The 18,674-nt window shown below is 38.2% G+C and overlaps 3 protein-coding genes across 4 annotated transcripts; 2 read left to right on the forward strand and 1 right to left on the reverse strand.

Moving 5' to 3' along the window:
- The first annotated feature begins 137 nt into the window (after nucleotides 1-137).
- aldh3b2 (aldehyde dehydrogenase 3 family, member B2) lies at nucleotides 138-5,809 on the forward strand. The gene is made up of 10 exons (XM_044111504.1): nucleotides 138-358; nucleotides 732-927; nucleotides 1,769-1,879; nucleotides 2,124-2,244; nucleotides 2,322-2,407; nucleotides 3,631-3,712; nucleotides 3,800-4,189; nucleotides 4,276-4,442; nucleotides 5,369-5,468; nucleotides 5,560-5,809. Exons 1-10 carry the CDS (start codon nucleotides 306-308, stop codon nucleotides 5,757-5,759), a joined length of 1,506 nt encoding a protein of 501 aa, XP_043967439.1. The 5' UTR covers nucleotides 138-305; the 3' UTR covers nucleotides 5,760-5,809.
- Nucleotides 5,810-5,864: 55 nt separating this feature from the next.
- Nucleotides 5,865-9,434, reverse strand: mmab (metabolism of cobalamin associated B). Its single transcript, XM_044111507.1, has 9 exons — nucleotides 9,242-9,434; nucleotides 9,018-9,073; nucleotides 8,485-8,578; nucleotides 7,818-7,875; nucleotides 7,579-7,651; nucleotides 7,396-7,493; nucleotides 7,256-7,320; nucleotides 6,242-6,301; nucleotides 5,865-6,155 (listed from the first exon to the last, which is right to left on the reverse strand). The coding sequence occupies exons 1-9, from the start codon at nucleotides 9,343-9,345 to the stop codon at nucleotides 6,071-6,073; spliced, it is 693 nt and encodes a 230-aa protein (XP_043967442.1). The 5' UTR covers nucleotides 9,346-9,434; the 3' UTR covers nucleotides 5,865-6,070.
- A 71-nt stretch (nucleotides 9,435-9,505) lies between these two features.
- Nucleotides 9,506-17,997, forward strand: mvk (mevalonate kinase). 2 transcript variants are annotated; one of them, XM_044111506.1, is made up of 11 exons: nucleotides 9,506-9,555; nucleotides 9,750-9,918; nucleotides 10,448-10,592; nucleotides 10,873-11,017; nucleotides 12,654-12,809; nucleotides 13,236-13,339; nucleotides 13,480-13,525; nucleotides 13,697-13,787; nucleotides 14,204-14,323; nucleotides 14,512-14,665; nucleotides 17,341-17,997. In XM_044111506.1, the coding sequence occupies exons 2-11, from the start codon at nucleotides 9,841-9,843 to the stop codon at nucleotides 17,490-17,492; spliced, it is 1,191 nt and encodes a 396-aa protein (XP_043967441.1). In that variant the 5' UTR covers nucleotides 9,506-9,555; nucleotides 9,750-9,840; the 3' UTR covers nucleotides 17,493-17,997. The 2 variants fall into 2 exon arrangements, with proteins under 2 accessions (XP_043967441.1, XP_043967440.1); XM_044111505.1 differs by having other exon boundaries at nucleotides 9,546-9,918.
- The last annotated feature ends 677 nt before the right edge of the window (nucleotides 17,998-18,674 follow it).

Raw genomic sequence — 18,674 nt, forward strand, 5'->3', positions numbered from 1 at the left:
TGTACATGCTGTCAGTGATTTTCTTGTTTTCAGTTTTAATAAATGATTAATTAAAAACACCTGTCTGAGCCACTAAGGCCCTCCGTGGGAGGCTGACAGGCTGGTAGGCTGGAGGTTGTGTCCTTGTTCGCCTTTTCTGGTTTTTCTAAATACCACACATGGAGGATTATGGTGTGAATGCGCACGCATGAGTCAAACTTTCTCCCCTAAGCTCAGTGGCTTGGTCATTGCACACCACAGAGGCTCCCTGTGAAGATTTTCCATCCATCTACTACATTTCTGTCTCGCTGTGAACCTGTAAAATAATGAGCAGCCCACCTAGTCCATCCCCAAACCGATGGTTCAAAGCCCTCCGCAGGTAAAGCTGTTTGATTTTGCATTTATTATTTGTTTTTATTGTTATTTCCTGGAAATGGATAGAAAGTCGAATATGATCTGTGGCTCAATGTTAGTCAGCAGCACTGTTAGTTTTATGTGCATCACCTGATTGGCTGGAGTTGTTAGGATTTCCTACTATCCTCCCTGCCTGTGGGGATTTCTGCTGAGGGGGTGCCCAGGCTTAACTTCAAATTGGCCCATTTAAAGACAACAGCACTGCTGATTTCCTGGACTCTAGTGAACATGAGTGGAAAAATCAGGGTGTTTAACATGCAGAAGGTATAAGGTCTAACATGATGTGGGTTAGAAGTATTCCTGGGAATGTTAGTGCTGACAACAGTTTGTTGTTCCAGGACGAGGCTGGGCGAACCCTGTTTGAGGACATACCCGCTGGAGTGTGTGGATCTGCTGAGGAGGGCAAGAATCGCCTTTCAGGCTGGACGGACCCTGAAGGAAGGTTTCAGACTGGGCCAGCTGGAGGCTGTGTTGCGGATGCTGGATGAGCACGAGTGTGACTTTGTGGATGCTCTTGGAAGGGACCTTCATAAGGTACATCACCTGTCATCTTTCCAACTCTCAGTGAGAGCAGGCACGGGTTTACTGTTGCATGACAACAAATTAGAACGTCACTGAATGGGTTATTTATTTCACCAATTTAAAAAAAACATATGCAGTTAAATTTGCTTATTAGGATTTACAGGTAATGAACATCCCAAGTTTTAGTTTCAAGGAAAATAAAAATAATACATACGTCCATTTATAAAGCAAATTTTTAATACAGAAAACGGTATGTTATGGCATAAAACTTTAATAAGAACTACTTTCTTGGTTAATAACAATGTGCTGACAGACGGAACTACAGAAAAAGAAATATGTCTACTTATTCATAGGTAATACTTGATTAACCAAAGAATGTAGTTATAACAGTGTGTTCTGTTTTTACTTAAAAGTTGAATTTTTCAAGTTTGAAAAATAAACAAAGTGTTCCAAGGAGTTGAGACTCTGAAAAGAAAAGTCAAAACTTTCTCACCAAACCCAACATGCAAATCCAATATGGCTGCCTTGTATCTAAAACTTTCTGATAGTGACCAAAATAAACTGTATGCCTATAGTTCTATTGAATTGTATTTCATTAGACCTTTCAATGAAATTGTAATCACATTTTATTTTTAACCACTCCTGACTCAACAGCGCTTTGCTAAAGAAGGTGACTGCTTACAGGGAGTTGAACGTTTGTGTGTTTGCTTAAAGCACAAGCAAGAGCAATAACTGCAGTCTATAGAGATCTTTTAAACCAAATCACTGAAGTCAAGTAGGTCATTATAATTTGTGTGTTATTTCAATTTGAGATTTACCTGCAAATATTGCATTTCCTTTTCATTTCAACCAGCCGCGGTTTGAAACGGTCGTGTTTGAACTGATCATGGTCAAGAATGAGGCACTTCACGCAATCAGCAACCTGAAGAAATGGATGGAACCTCAGTCTGTGGAAAAGAATCTGGTGAGAAACCCATTTCTCCAAAACATCTTCGTGACAAAACAACTGGGATTATTCAAAGCTTACACAACCTGAAAACATTCCAGTCTGACTTCTTACAATGAAATCCATTGTACAGAGTCCAGCAAAGCAGATTTAAGCTAAGTTGCACCGACCTTTTAAGTATTCAGTGGGGGTCGAATCTTTCTCCCCCCCCCCTCTGCGTGTTTGCTTGCCCTGTAGCCTAACTTTGTAGTTGTTTGTGCAGTCCACCAGCTTGGACGAGTGTTTGGTGATCAATGAGCCCCTGGGTGTGGTGTTCATCATGGGGACCTGGTGCAGTCCTGTCCAGATGTGCTTGGTGCCTCTGGTTGGAGCCATTGCAGCTGGTAAGCAGCGGCAATGTCTTGAAACCTCACAGTCCTACAGAGAATCTGACGTTCATGTAGGAATCTCATTGATGTAGGAAACTGTGCCCTCATCGGCCCCTCTGAGTACACCATGCACACAGCAGAGCTTCTGCATCGTCTTATTCCTTTCTACTTGGATAATGTAAGTAAGTGAGCAGAGAGGAGTGACTGCTCCAAAGGTCTTTCAACAAGTTACACAATGTGACTTCACCTCTCCAAAAAGTACCTGCTGATGATGCAACATGCTGGAAAGTGGATGGAAAAAGTTTGTAAAGCATTTGCTGAGGTTAAAGAACCTTATGAGCTGTAATCCCTGAGCCAAATTGAATTCAAGTGTTAAGTGTGCGATAAGCCACTCTATTAATTTATTTATGATTTAACCACTTAAATTATTACTGGAGTTTCCAAGGAGAGTCATTTCACTGCTTCACTTTTTTGAGCTTTCAAAATTCTGGGAAATCTGAGGTACTGGAAAATAACTAAAGAGAGAAATACAATTTAAAGTTTTCATAACTGTTGTTATGAAAACTGGTGGGATATTTGATAGAGAGGCTGAGTTGGCAAAAAGACGCTGCTTTTTTATTCTTTTTTAAAACTCTGGTAACGCAAAAGTTTTTGCGAGGTAACACAAAAGAAAAAAAATTCCCCATGTCCCCTAGGGGGCTCCGTAGTTTTTGGTATTGTGTCTGATAATTTTTTGTGTAAAATTTGCTTAAGAATTTAAACCTCTCAAAAGCAAATAGATTTTTTTTCATATTCATAAACTGGACATACAGTGCTGATGATTTTCCATCCACAAATTTAAACTTCCGTGTGTATTTCTGTTTTAAAGTTAATTGAGGTTTGGAAAAAACTAAACAAATACATTTCAAATACATCATTAAAGCCTGACAATAAATGTAACATTCTTTCTTTAGGTGAAGGAAAGAAAATATTATTTTTCATATAAGTTTAATTTATATATAAGTTGAGTAAAAATAATAAGCTATAGTGTTAAGGTAATCGTCTCCCAACAAACAATATCAGAATCAGGTGCAGCACAGCTAAAGGACATCATACTTACTCATCAGTTTTTATCTTTACTGTCCAAACTTCTTGGAGACAAATGCTTTGATATCATCTGTGTCTTATTTTTTCTCCACTATTGTAAAATTTTATTTAGTCAAGTAATACAAAAATAAGTTGACCTGAGACTTGGTGGAACGAAATTCACCTCCATTTCTGTTGTCTTGTATAAAATATAACCTTTTTTGTTTGGCATTCTAAGCAATACTTTAACAATAATTTATTTTTAATTTGCTTAGCCTACAGAAAGGAGGAGACATGCATGAAATGCTCTTATACAAAATTGTTGTTTTCCTCAAGGAATGCTTCCACGTGATTCTTGCAGGCATCAGTGACTTGCCTGAGATTGTGGAGCTTAAATTTGACCACGTATTTTTTACAGGTAACCACATCCTCAACCTTTTAACACACATTTGAATGTGTTTCATGGTTTACAGCCCACTTAACATGTGCTGTCACTCTTCTTCAGGAAACAGAGAGGATGGAAGCAGGATTGCTGTGGCTGCAGCCCGCACTCTCACTCCCGTCACCCTGATCCTGGGAGGAAAGAACCCGTGCTACGTGGACCAGCACTGTGACATCACCACCACCGTGCAGCGAATTGCATGGGCGCGTTTTCACAACGCGGGTCAGAGCATCATGGCCCCCAGCTACATCCTCTGCCACACGGATGTCAAGGCGCGGCTGGTGCAGGCCCTGAAATGCTGCCTGATGCAGTTCTACGGCCCCGACCCGAGAGAATCCCGCAGCTTTGGTCGCATGGTCAACCTGGACATCTTCAACCGTACACGAGAGCTGTTGTGGAGGTCAGGGAAGGTGGTTGTTGGTGGGCAGGTGACAGAGGGAGAGAAGTATATTGGTAGGAAGCTACATCCTTGACTTTTTATAAAACAACTCCTATGTATACATGCAGAATGTGATGAGGCTCTGTGCTTGTATTTGAAGCCCCAACAGTTCTGGTAGAAGTGGCAGAATCGGACCCCATCATGCAACAGGAGGTCTTCGGCCCGGTTCTCCCAATACTCACTGTAAATGATGTGGATGAAGCCATTGCTTTTATTAATAAGCAAGAGAAGCCCCTCTGTGTGTATGCATATTCCACCAACAATAAGGTACATCATAACAAGTGGAGATGTAGTGTTGGTCAAAAGTTTACATACAGCTATCATACACATATATTACATTTGCTTTAGACCTTTTTTCAGTATGAAATGATTATGCAATAAATGACTTTCATTGGTCAATTTAAAGAAAATATTTTAGTGTGGATTTTCTCTGATCCACACAGGTCCACAACTATACGTATATATATATATATATATATATATATATGTATATATATATTTGGTGTTTATATATATATATATATATATATATATATATATATATATATATATATATATACACCCCTACTAATCTTTTTTTCTTTTTCTTTATTCCTGCTTTATTATTTCAAAGTCTGGTTTTGATGTTTGAAATAAGCGTCCTAAAGAAATATCCAACTGATCTAAATGGTTGATTTCTAGTTTAATTTTAGATAATTTTGATGAACTGTAAGGTCGTCTTCTATTCTTATGACACACTGGCAGCAAAACAGCCCTACAATGTGAGTTGTAAAAGTCTTAAAGCCTCTCACTGACTAATTCAAACGTACTTCTTGTAACTGAGGCTAGTAAAACTCAGCCATATCTAACCGTACAATATTTGTCCAGGTGGCATTCTGCTCGGCCATGTTGACAAGTCAATTTTCAATCAGGCTTGAAGTTTGTCACTTTGGAGGAAGTTTTTTTTTTTTCCTGCCTACTTGGTTCTGATGTGAAATACACTTCTCTTTAAATAGTGACACTCGTGTTTCGGCAGTGAGTGATTCTTAGATATTTGCTAGGCAATTCCAACAGGACAATGATCGTTAAAACAACATTTGTAATTAATTAAACAGGCTGGTGATAAACATGTGGAAAGTCCCGACATTAACTAGGCTAACTATCTCTTCAGTCTCTCAGAGTAAACTGTGATCATGTATTGACCTTCTTTTTAGATCATTTCCAGACTCATGAGTGAGACCTCCAGTGGAAGCTTCTGCTCTAATGACTGCATCTTCCAGAGCCTGATGGTGGCTTTGCCATTTGGTGGAGTGGGTGAGTGTGTCATGTCACATACAGTGGCATAAACAAAAAAATAGAAAAAAAGAATAGAATCTTAACTCTTCATTGAAACATTTTCTTTAAGGCGCCTGTGGAATGGGGTCCTTCCATGGTCGCTACAGCTTCGATACGTACTCACACAGAAAAGCGTGCTTGCTTAGAGGGACGCGCTTTGAATGCGTCACGTATCTGCGCTACCCGCCCTATGAAGAGCGCAATCTGTCTCTAATGACATGGGCTTGTACGCTGTCCCAGAAGAGCCAGGGCTGGTGCCAGATCATGTGAATGTCTCAAATGCTCTTATTAACCTGCAAGAGGAGAAACTGTAATGGGAAATATCAAAACTAATTCTAATCAGAGTGAGAATATAACCAATGTGGAATCAAATGGTTATTTTAAAAATACTTTATGTTTATTTGAGGAATTGCTGAGCTTATTGTGTAAATTTCTAACTTTTGATGTACATGTACTGCTTAGCTGGTTTATTTTGTCTTGTGTGTGATATTTAAGAAACAATGCACTGAACTAAAAACACAACTGTAGTATCTGCATCTATCACTGTAGAAACAAGTGCAGATTGTAATTAATAGGTGTGTTCATTCAGGTCTCCTGTAGATCTTTTCCTCTTTGGCTTCCTTCATGGCTGCGTATCTGGCAGCTGTGAACAGGTAGTCGCTCAACCTGAGTGCAAAACAAAAACGGTTGGACTTTTATCAGATGCTTAATCGGAAAGAAAGATATGCATTTTTAAAGCAGATAATACTGACCTGTTGAGGAATTTTGCAACATCTGGATCTGCCTCCCCTGAACGCACTATTGGAGCAACACTGTGCAGAAAAACACAGAGCTTTCAAAAACACAGCAGCCGTGAAACAAGAATAACATATCGTCTAAATCTCTGTGTCCTGCATGTTTTAGATCTTAGCCTGGTTCAGCACACCTGAATCAAATAAATAGGTTATTAGAACGCTCCTACAGAGCTTAGCGACCTGCTGATGAATCACTTCAGCCATTTAAATTAGCTGTGTTGGAGCAGAAAAACATCTGAAATATGCAGGATGTAGGTCCTCAAGGACCTTGACTGCATAGCAACACTTAAACCACAAACAGTTGGGTTTGAACAGCTTGAAAAACGCAAAATACACAAGTGAATGCATTGGGAACCCTATTCTAAAATAAAGATTTATCAAACACGAGTCAGAGGGTGAGGAACAATTTCATTATCCTGTTAAAGAAAACAGCATCTGTTTTTTTTTCACATTTGCTGAATAAACTGAAAGTTTGAAAATGTAGGTTTCCTCTTAATTAATTAATTGCATAACTATTGATTTTAATAAATGAAGAATGGGATGGTAACCCCTTAGCAATCTTGCTGGTCTGGGACTAAGATGCTGCTCTCTTACTCATCGATTTGAGGTTATTGTTTTGTTAAAATAACCATTTCAAAAGCTTTTCCTTTGTTTTAACATGATGCATCTTCCGTAATTATGATGCATTCAAAATGATCCATGATTTGTGGTAGGAATAGATGGGCCTGACACCACAGTAAAAGAAACATTTACGGTACATGGACTCAGCAGCGTGCATGTCATGATCCATGTCAGGATCATTGTCCTGTTCCTAGACCTAATACTTAATTTGCTATGGACAGATATAATTTGTCAAACACAATGACAGACCTGGTTAATCCTTGAATCATCAGTTCAATTATAATTTTAATCAGTTCAAAATAATCATTGCGCTGGTTATTTTATATCACAACTGTGTGTGGTGAAACTGACCTGCGCTCTGCTCTTCGACAGACTGTCCGAGCTAAGTGCAAAGCTGCGCTGCTCTTCCCCCCAGACTGTAAAATACAAATATGAATAATCTAATCATTCGTAGGAACATTCAGTATCTACAGAAGTAGAAAGATGCTTACAGGTAAAATGAAGTTGGTCAGCGGCGGGAGTTCCTCTGTAAAATGATCAATCCATGTTTCCAGGTCGGTGATTGGCTGAGGACTGAACTTTGTTTTCTCTGGTAAAACAAAAAAAATAAAATAAATAAAAAATTACATCAGTGATGAAAAATAATGAGATCACACCAGCCTGCATTTGCATACTTCTATGGATTTCTCTTGCAGATGATCGAGGAGTAGCAATATTGGAGCCCACATCTTGTAAAATACACTGGATCTGCAATAAAATAACATATCTTTAATGCATGTTGATTGGTTGCTCTGTAAATCTAAGGAACTTTTTGTGCTGAAACTAGCCTGTGCTCTGCCTTCAGTCTGTCAGAAGAGTAGAATGCAGGCCAGTTTCAGCACATTAAATAAATTTAGCATGAACAAAATCAAACCTTATCCAGCTGATCTGTGAATGTGTGACCTTTGTCAAGACAAAACTCTCGGGCCAAACTATAAAGTTAGATACAAAAGTGAGTCAGACAAACTTAAATATTTTCAGCAAATGTACTGATTTCGATTTTAATTTTGCATTTTTTAGTTCTTCTCAACAGCTCTGGAAAAGGACATCTTGTATTTGATATTTTTCAGCAATCACAGTAGAGTAATTTTCACTGAAACTGAGATTTCTTTTTATCATTAAAGACTTTTGCATTCCTCCTGTAAGTTGCAGCAACATAGTTTTAGTTAATACTTCTTTGTCTGCATGTTTAGTAGAACCTCAATTATAAAAGACAAATGCTAAAATATTGATAGTGACCCTAAATATAATTTTTTTTCGCAATTCTTTCGTTGAAACGTTACAAGCATCACATTAGTATCCTCTCATTCTGTCAGCAACATTTTCATTGCACATTATTTCCCTTAAAGTTTCATTTGTTTTCTATTTTGGAATTTGCATTTTTATTGAGCTCCGAAGCAGTTCATTAAGATGCGTTGCATGCAGGGTTATTTTTCTTTTCTGATAACATAATTTTATGCAGTTTTTCTACTGTCTGACAAAAGTGCTTTGAATATCCATGTGCATACAATGATTTAATAGTGTAATAATACATAATTTACCCTATAGCTGATGACAACTCATCTGTATTTCCCAAAGCTTCGAAAATATGATCTTCCTTTGGCCTCCTTTCTCCAGTGAATGTGCTGGAGAAACCTGCAAATCAGGAATCTAGTCAGTGTTTTATTACCTTAAATAATGAATCATAAATGTTTGGGATTTTTATATATATTTTTTTTTGGCCAACACAAAATAGTAGTCATTATAAACATAATAGAAAGCATTTGTTGCTTTCAAATTGTGTTGACATTTTTTATTTGAAGTATAGTTGAAATCTCAATATTTGAGCTCTCATCTCCTGATTTTTTACAATGTACAATGCAAACATGGATATCGACTAATATAACTGAAAGGGGAGTCTGGGCCACAACAATTGAATGCTTTTATTTTGCCTGAGACACAAATACATACACAGATCATGCGGCTTTCAAACATAAATGTACATAAAGGAAACCATACAAATTTCCCCAGCCCATACTTCAAATATATTTGAAACCAAAGCATTAAGATGTTTTCTTTAATTGGGTTGACTTACCTTTATCTCCAGTTTTGGTGTATATTTTAGGTGACTTGATTTCTCCAGTGGCATAACTGCAGGGGAAAAGATGATATTGTTTATGAGGAAGAATGAAATAATATGAATGCAATAATGACACAGAATATAGTTTTAGGGGCTATTTGTTTTGCTGGCATAAGTGGCAGGAGTCGGAAGAAACAACACTGTAAACATGTGAGCTCACAAGCAGTGCTAAGAAATACCTTCTGTCAGAACACAGTGGTTTAGGTGTCCGATGTTCGCTTATGAGCCTCCTTGTCCGCATAAAACAGCGAAGGAGAGCATGTCTGGTAATAACCGATGACATAACGAGCTACAAGGTAGCAGCTAAAACTGAACGCTGTTTTGTAACGAAGAGTTTTGTCCCTCAGCCTCGTCCGTAGTTTGTAGGCGTTTCGTTTTCATCGCACGATTGGTCAACTCATCCTATGTAGGCATATTTAAGAACACTGATTGGTCGGAAGGAAACGTGTTGAGGCAACTGAAGCGGTGATTGGATCCTTAGGCGAGGCGTAAGGTAGTCCTCATAATGCATGTAGCTATGTGTAAACTGGGTTTTAGCTGCATTGATAAATGTCAATGTCCAGAGCTTTAGACTGGTGCCTCGTCGCAAAAAATGCATTGTTAAATTCTTCAAACGTTATTCATTATTCATGAAATTAAACCACGTATTTGTAGGTTTAAACTTTTGCCTTGTTTGTGCTACCTCAGCGGATTAACGTCAGCAAAGCCTGTCTGTGGTAACACTGCAAGTGAAAAGTTGAACTTGAGAAGATTTCAGGCTGTGGAAGCTGCCAGAAAGATGGAGGTGAGAGACTGTCTGATTTCTGCTCCTGGAAAGGCGATCCTCCACGGGGAACATGCGGTTGTTCATGGAAAGGTATGATACTAACACGCATTTAAAACCAAACTAGGATTCTGTCAGCTAAGCTTAACATTTCGAAAGCTTTTACGTTCGTGCATTTTTATTAGTAATATTACTGTAGTGGCGATTGTTTGTAAATAGCTCCAACAATTACATTGTGTAGAAAAGGTTTGATTTACATCATACTAGTTCTGATCACGTCGCAATTGTCACTTTATTTCGTATTGGGATATTTTAAAACACTGTTGGAACATGACATGTAGTTTTTCAGTCTGTTGTTTCATAAGGCATTAAAATCAGACATAAAATTTAAAATGCATCTGTGCCTAATGCAGTTGAATTCTGAATTTTTCTGTTTGATTTTGGAAAAACTAACAGAAATGTCTTAAAAGTTGAAATACCAAGAGGGAAAGCTGATGAGGGCTTCCATCAACCCTGACCACTAGGGTTGGATATAAAATGGTCTAATTACACTCCTGATTTTTAGTATTGCAGTATTGTAGTACTGTGAAATGTGAATTGACTTGCATGTTTGTTGTTGCAGGTGGCTCTTGCTGTAAGTTTAAACCTGAGAACATATTTGAAGTTGAAAGCCAGGTCTGATGGCAAAGTTTGTATTAACCTACCTAATATAGACACATTTGTCTGCTGGGAGCTGTCTGAACTGAAACAGCTGACATCATCAAGTGGTAAGAGAGGATTTTTCACACTGACACATTTAGCTCAAACTGGTGGACTACTTTTACTTTTTAGATTTTAGCTTAGTTATGTACTCAGATCACATCAAGTGATTAAGAATTGTCTATACAGATATATTTTCTTTCACAGACAATTAAAGAGGTCACAAAAACATCACATAGCAGTTTGGTTAGCTTGTTGAAGAATAGATACATTGCTGAAAATAACGTGTGTCTGTTTTGTCCACCTGCATATTAAATTGTTTCGGTTTCTTTAAAATATTACAAACAGATAAAAAAGAAGAGATCCAGCGTCTGGATGCTGAACTGGTGAAGAGTCTGCGTGAATTTATTGGTGTGACCAATGGAAATTTAGACAGTAGTGCTTCAGCAATTTTGGCCTTCCTTTACATCTACCTGTCACTTTTTGGATCAGGGTGAGATATTTCTAATGTTCTTCACATGATTTCCACATTTTATAGACACAAGACTCATCAAAACTATCAGATTTTTTTCTCACATATTTTTAAGGTCTACTGCGTTTCATGGCCATATATGGTAATAAAAGGAGCAGGCACTAAGAAATGATGACTTATAGATGTTCATTCCGTCTTTCCACAGGCAAAACATGTGATGATGTTAAGCTTTATCTATTTGCAAATGTAAGATGTTGCCAACTACCAACTGTGTCTGTTTGCAAATTATATTTTGGAAACATTTTATTCAGGAAATGTTTACTCTGCTCCATATTTGTCCTACATATTTTTTTCATGCGATTAGGGGAGTGATAAAGGTCCTTATCTAAAATATGTAGCAGGGGGGGAGTTTTCTGACAGAGGTGGCACAATCTGACATCAATACTATCGAAACGGTTCCTTGAAATAGAATTAATAAGTAGATTTGATCACGATTTTATTGATATCACAGTAGTACCACAAAATGTTGCGATACAATTTTAAGTCCATATCGCCCACCCCTATCATGAAGGTCTCTACATGTTGTTGTTGGGCTAATCTGAAGACCTCTTGAACTTTGGAGGCCTAACTTTGCAGAAGGTTGGCAATTTCTGCAGCTATGCACCTCATGACCCATTGACCCCGTTCTATCATGTACATGGCTGAGTTGCGCTGTTATAGGACCACAACCAGCTGACTGTGGAATGTTGGGTAGAGAGAAAATTTCATGACTCTACTTATTGCATAGGTGGCATCTTACTACAGTCCTCTGAGCTCTTTAGAGGAACCCGTTCTTTCTTCTAGAAACATTCTGCATGCCTACATGCTGGATTTTATACATCTGCATCCATGAGAGTTAATGGAACACCTAAACTCAATGAGTTGAAGGGGTGGCAGGATACCTGGTAGCGTGTGAGGGTCTTTGTAAATTATATGGTCTTGTGCTCATGTTGCTAAATGCTATGAATATGTAAGAAAGTGATCAGCACACGCTTGGAGGTTTATTGCACTCATGCAGGCCAGGAGTTTTTCCCTACTTTGTTAACAACCTTAATGTGATCCTTTATTTCTTTATTGACATGGATAGGTTGGATGAATTAAAACACGCATCAAGACGGTAAAGAGAGACAGATAGGTGGACTCTGCGGCCCGAGCAGCTGGGAAGATTCTCATGAACATTAGAGCTGCAGGTTGTTGGAGGATTTAATCGGCGCTGACACAGTGCTGCTGTGTCAGAGCGAGGTGAAGGATTTCTGACAGGATGGCCACTAATGAGAGTCAGGCACTGGGCCACTCTGCACCCTTTAACAAGTCTGAATGGGTTTTCCCCTCGAGAGCAGAACTGGACAATTAGTTTAGAGTATTTTTCTGTCTGAAAGCCACCACTCTGAAATGACATAGACAGAAGTGTCAAGTTTGTTTGTGCTGTATAAAGTAGTCTATGTGAGACTGGATTACTGGTCTATAATAAAAATAAAGTCAGTGATGTAGTTGAGCTTTTGTGTGATGTATTAGCAAATTACAAAAAACACAACAAACACAGTTGCTGTCTATTTTAGCTTTCTTTGTATGTAGTTTAATTAAAAGCCAACTCATTGTTTTATGATTTTGTTTTCAGAGATATGCCCAGTCTGACGGTGTCTGTGTGGTCAGAGCTGCCGACCGGAGCAGGACTGGGCTCAAGTGCTGCTTATTCCGTGTGTTTAGCTGCAGCTTTCCTCTGTGCAACTGGAAACATTCCCACTCCCCTCAAAGAGTGGGAGCAAACTGGCAGGTAAGAACAAGGTTTCCTTGTGTGAGCTGGGATTTTGACTTCAACAGTAGTTTGCATCAACAGAGCAATTAGTCTCTGAGGTTTTGTCTAAAAACACAGAAATGACCATAGTGAATAGCTTGATGCAATTTGATAGAAAAGATGATTACTGTCTACGTTTTGTATTATTGGCTTAATTTTAATTTTTTTTTTACAGATTATCTGTCTCGTATACTGTCATGCCTTAATGATAATTTTAATACATAAAAAAGTTACATACCGCAGCTTCCATCTGAAATTAACTGTTGTTTGATTATCTAAAACATGTGAGAGCGCTAGTGGAAACTTAGTAATTATTTATAATAATTCAATTAAACACACAACGGTTTACCTGTCATTGTGATTGCTCATTTAGCAGCACCCTGTGTTGTTGTAAACTGACTGCAGATGGTGTCAGGAGGATCTGGAGCTCATCAACAGTTGGGCTTTCCAAGGAGAGAAGATCATCCACGGAAATCCCTCAGGTGTAGACAATGCTGTAGGAACATGGGGTGAGATAGAAAACATAATATATGGCACATGAGTTTATTCATGCTCCTTCTCTAATATAATGTTATTATTTTATCAACAGTTTACTATATCACTATTTAAAATCATCTTTTAAATGTTTTTTTTTGTTTTTAACACATAGGTGGTATGCTGAGGTTTTTGGCTGGAAAGATTATACCACTGAGCAGGTACTGTTGGATTACTTCCAAATGTTTTTGATTAACAAGTTGATTTAGGAAGCATGTCTTCCGATTTAGGAAGATAAGCTTGATTTTTAGCAACAAAAATCAAGCTTCCTCTGGAAAATCATCCTCTGATCATCAGGTGACTGAACTCTCTCTAATCTTTGTTGCTGCCAGGGTGCCGTTGTTGAGAATCCTCCTCACTAACACCAAAGTACCACGGAGCACCAAGGTACTTGTTGCCAGGGTGAAGGACAAAATTAACAAGGTACTAAATGGTTTTCCCTCCCTCGTGTGTTACTTGCCGACACTATAATTAATATAATAGGCAGTGCTTTTTCGTGGCTGATACTCCAGGGCATGGGGTTGAGTGCCTCCATAAAACATTAAAATTAAACTCTTAGCCAGCACCCCTGTGTGCCGTTGCCTTGGCGACACCAGCAGGTGTGCAGCTTTCCACCCTGGACAGAGATTGGGCTTGTATGGTGTTGTGCCAATATTGGACACAGTCAGAGTCAGACCTGCCAAATGTGCTGCCTGTGTGCAGCATCTCCATTGAAATCTGCTTCGCAGTTCTACATTTAAACGCATAAAAATATTACTTTTACACAAACTCTGTGCAAAAGGTATACGGGAGATGTCAATCTGCCTTTGTTGGCCTGTTTCTGTTTTGACCTCCTGCAGTTTCCTTCCATCATGATCCCTGTGCTGGATTCAGTCGACGCCATTTCCTGCGCCTGTGAGAAAGTCCTAACAGAGATGACTTGTGAGCCCATCACAGGCGACCACTATAACATCTTAGAGGTACAGATTTTTTGTAATTTAGATGAAATATAGATATTGAAAATGTGGTGTTGGGAAGTCCAATTTAATTTTATTTGATAAATTAAACAAATGTTGAAAACACTGGAACCACAGTGCAAATATTCACATCAACATACTGCTGTTTATCTCTCATGACCTGTATTTTTACAGCTTCTTTTTTTTTATAGGAGCTAATTGACATCAACCAACATCATCTGAATGTGATTGGTGTAGGACATCCTTCTTTAGACACGTTGTGCCAGGTTACAGCGGCTAGAGGGCTTCACAGCAAGCTTACAGGAGCAGGTGGAGGAGGTTGTGGCATCACACTCCTGAGACCAGGTGCTGCACAATAATGGTTCTTTATTTGCTGTTGTAACCGTGAACAGTAACTATCCAATACCTGGCTACGTTTGTACTCATTTTAACTAGCATATATCATGAATTTTACTACTTATCCTTTTCAGCTGTGTTTGCACTTGTAGTTTAATTAATTTCTATGTCTGAAATTGGAAAAATATTTAAATAAAAAATAAAAATAAAAAAATTAAAGGTGGAAGAAAAAAGGCAGCCAATAACAAAATTGAAAATAACTGAAGAATTACTATGTCGAATCAACAGTGACATTAATGCTAAACACAATGACGAAAGTGGGGTTAGCCAAGACTCCAGCTTGAATTTGATTTCATAAACAGAATATTTTTATCCCATGAAGAAAAGTCAGAAGAAATGTTCATTTAGAGACAGCAGGCTGGAGACTTTAACAGACCGGAAACCTTCCCAGGGATTTTAAAGCTCCTCAAAGGAATCCCATTTTGTCTGTAATCTGTCACAATAGTGAATGAATCTGTGGGACAAAAATGTAATGGAGAAAAAAAAGTCTGAAGGTTCACCCAGTTAATTATCTTTATGTCTCTAAAGGTTCAGCTCTGAGTCCATCACTACACCCAGATTGTGGGTTGGATGATGGAGTATTTATTTATTCAATCATGCCATCTGGAGAAATCTGACGATTGTTTTTGTACTAACATAAACGATAGAAACTCCAGTGAAAAAAACCCTTGTCTTGCTTGAAAAACTGACTGACTGCTCAAGCTGTCTGGGTCATTTGGGATGTTCTTTCACATAGACTCTAATGCCCAATTGTCTCACATTTTGAGTAATAAGTGGGTGAGAGTGAACTCGCCAACTTTTCCCACAAAAGTGCTCACACCATTTATTTATTTATTTTTCTGTGTTGCCTATAAATGGCCTCTCATCTGTTTGATATATTCCAAATCTTTTCTGTCTGGAAAACTTTAAATATTTTATCAGTGTGGAAAATTTGCAGGTGGTTTTGTTGTCCTCTAAGTACGAAGGTACGTGTTCAGTTTGGAGGATATGCTTAGAAAGATGCTATGTCATAGAAACGTGTGCAAAATTATTAACCTACTTCGACAGCCGGGGAAATGGTTAAGACTGGCTTACAAATGTGACATTTTGAGGTTCAAAAATAATACAGAGAAAAGTGTTTTAGTTGTTGCTTTTATGTCTGTAATATTTCTTTTGGACTTCTTGCCTGCACTGATCGTCAGACGATCAGTCAGAGAAAAAAACATTTTCAAGATAACGGAGGGGGACTATGGCAGAACATTCATGGCATGCCTGATGATATTGTCCTTTGTAGATTTTAAGGTATGCTCGTAATTTTAAAAGTTGCATTCTTTTTTTTTCTTCTGAATTTCCTTTTATTTATTTAATTGAATTCCTTCTTCCATTTTCCAGCTAAACATTCTTTGTGTCTTTGGCTGCAAGATGAGCCCAAATTTTTATTGATTCATTCCAGTGCAAAGAATGGAATGAATCAATCTGTCTTTTCAAAACAGCCATCCAGCAGAAAATTACATTTTATCTCCATACTCTGTTTCTAAGGCAAGCTTTGCCAATCATGTTGAGTGGTTTTCTGCCTCATAAATAGTAACCCATTCTGCCCATCTTGTTTTACAAATACTTGTCTAATAAATTCAGTTTAATCCAACAGTTTTTAGTTACGGAAAACTCTCTGTGACGTTAAATGTTCTGTTTTCGACGGACACTCACGACCTTTTCTCAGGTCTAGGGTTCATAAGGACAATGCATGATGAGAGGAATTATAAATGTGCCCATGCATTGAACCAATCAGAAATCCTGTGTTCAGTCTGTCTATGCCTGCAGCTTACTGAATTTTAATAGGTTCTCAATCTCCTAAATAGATTTCCAAATACTTTTTCTTGACATGGATTTGTTTTTGAATTGCAGTTATTTTAAACACTTTTACATCTGTCTGCTCTAAAGCTAATTATAATGAAGCGCTTAGAAGAAGTTATTTTATCTCTGTCTGTAGAAGCCATGCCTGCACCCTGAGGGTAGACTGTTATGGAAATAAAAAGGATGTAAGGTATTTTACAACTATCAAGGGTTTTTGAGTTTGTTACCAGCTTTTCCATTTTGGCTTCATTTGTGTTCAGTACAAATTAGCATTCTACACCCTTTGTAAGAATTAAATCATTTTAAAATGTGATTAAAAAAACAAACCCCAAATCAGATCAATGATTTTTAAACTACTAGAACTGATCAAATTGACAGTTTTCAGGCTATGAGTTTCTTTTGTGATTATTTATTCAACTTTATTTAATTTAATTACTTCTTTCCTTTTCCGACTAAACATTCCCTTTGTGCCACACTCGTTCGGCTTTTTATTTGAACAGAGGTCTGTGAAACACTTGACGCTCAGGATATTGTTTTATAACCCAACCCTGTTCTTGCCCAGACTCTTAACATCTTTGGATGTTGGACCGAGAGTTTCTCTGTAAGATGTTCAAAACTTAAGATATTGTTTTACAAGCAAATCCATATTTTAAACGTCTCCACAGCTTTCTCAATGATTTGTCTGCTGTTTATTCATTAATCTTCTCTAAGAAACATTTGAAGCTTTCATGGAACCATCTTAGTCTGACTTTTCTTGTTTTATTGAAATTATTGTTTGGTTTTATTTGCAGAAACTGATTCAACGACCGTTCAGGGGACGATGAAGGACCTGAGGGACCGTGGCTATGACTGCTGGGAAACGAGTATTGGTGGACCAGGTGTGCAGCAGCACTTCCCTTCCTCTGTTAAAGAGGAAATTATGGAGGTTTTAAACCAGTACTGAGGCCTACTGGTGGTGAAACAAAAAGACTGATTCCTACACTGTAGGACTTTTAGTTGATGTCTCAAAACCTTTGATATACTTAACTAATAATGGGAACTGATAGAATGAAAGAAAAAAATGTTTCCAAATGATTTTCCTGACTGAACTTTGTGTGTGTGTGCGTTTGTGTGTGTGATTGACTAATCAACTGGGCCTTTTTGCACATTGGAGCAAAATGTTATGCAATGATGTATCTGTACACTAGATGGCAGCAGAGTGGCACATATTGTTTTAATGAATCAGGGTAAGAGTAATACTTTAATGGATTAGTTTAATAACATTAAATCCTCAATTCTATAATTTTAACAGGGTTAAAAACTGCTTTAGTGAATGTAATAAAGCTGTGTGAGTGATTTTTCCAGGAAACCTCACTTCCCAAAAAATAAAGTCTGTAAATCCAAATGAAGTATTGGTTCTGGAAATTGATGCATGCCAGACTGAATATTAAAAAAGAAAAAGCAACAAATTGATGTTTAAAGTGACAATCTTCAGCCTCCAAATCATTTTGCAGTCTTATTTATCAAGTTAAGGACTAACAGGTTGTATTGTTTTGCTAATGAAGGTTGCAGAAAGGAGGACAGCAGGTGTGTGCGGCCTCTCTGGAGGATCTGGATTAGCATCACTGTACTGTGAATAAACAACAAACAGCGTCCCTCCGAGTTACACAGACACACAACAGCTTTTCCAAATTCTCCGCCACTTTATTGCTCATCCTTTTAAGCTTTGCAAAAATATGCTGCAAATAGAGCAGATGCAGCTGACGGATCTGTCTGGAATACTCGCCGATTTGGGGAAAAGGTCACTGTGGGAGTGAATATCCATTTCATTTTTTTGTTTTTTCAAATGTCATGAAGATTGAGAAGTCCAAATCTGGCTGTGTACGTGAATAAACGACATTCGTCACCCCCCGCGCCCCCCACGACTCCCCTACACCCACCCACCCTTTCTCTGTGTCTGCCCTCTCTGTCCTCTTGAATTGTGTCATCTTTATGTCAGGGCAGCCCCCCTGTCAGCGTGCTGCACAGTTGCTCCTAACCCCTGCTGGAATTTAATTACCACTGCGCTTCTCAATTGAAATGGCATTGAGGAGGGCGGGAAGGCAAGAATAGCTGAGGGACGGGTCGGGGGGCTGGACAAGTGGGG

This window comes from Gambusia affinis, linkage group LG03 (assembly GCF_019740435.1).
Source record: "Gambusia affinis linkage group LG03, SWU_Gaff_1.0, whole genome shotgun sequence".
NCBI lineage: Eukaryota > Metazoa > Chordata > Actinopteri > Cyprinodontiformes > Poeciliidae > Gambusia > Gambusia affinis.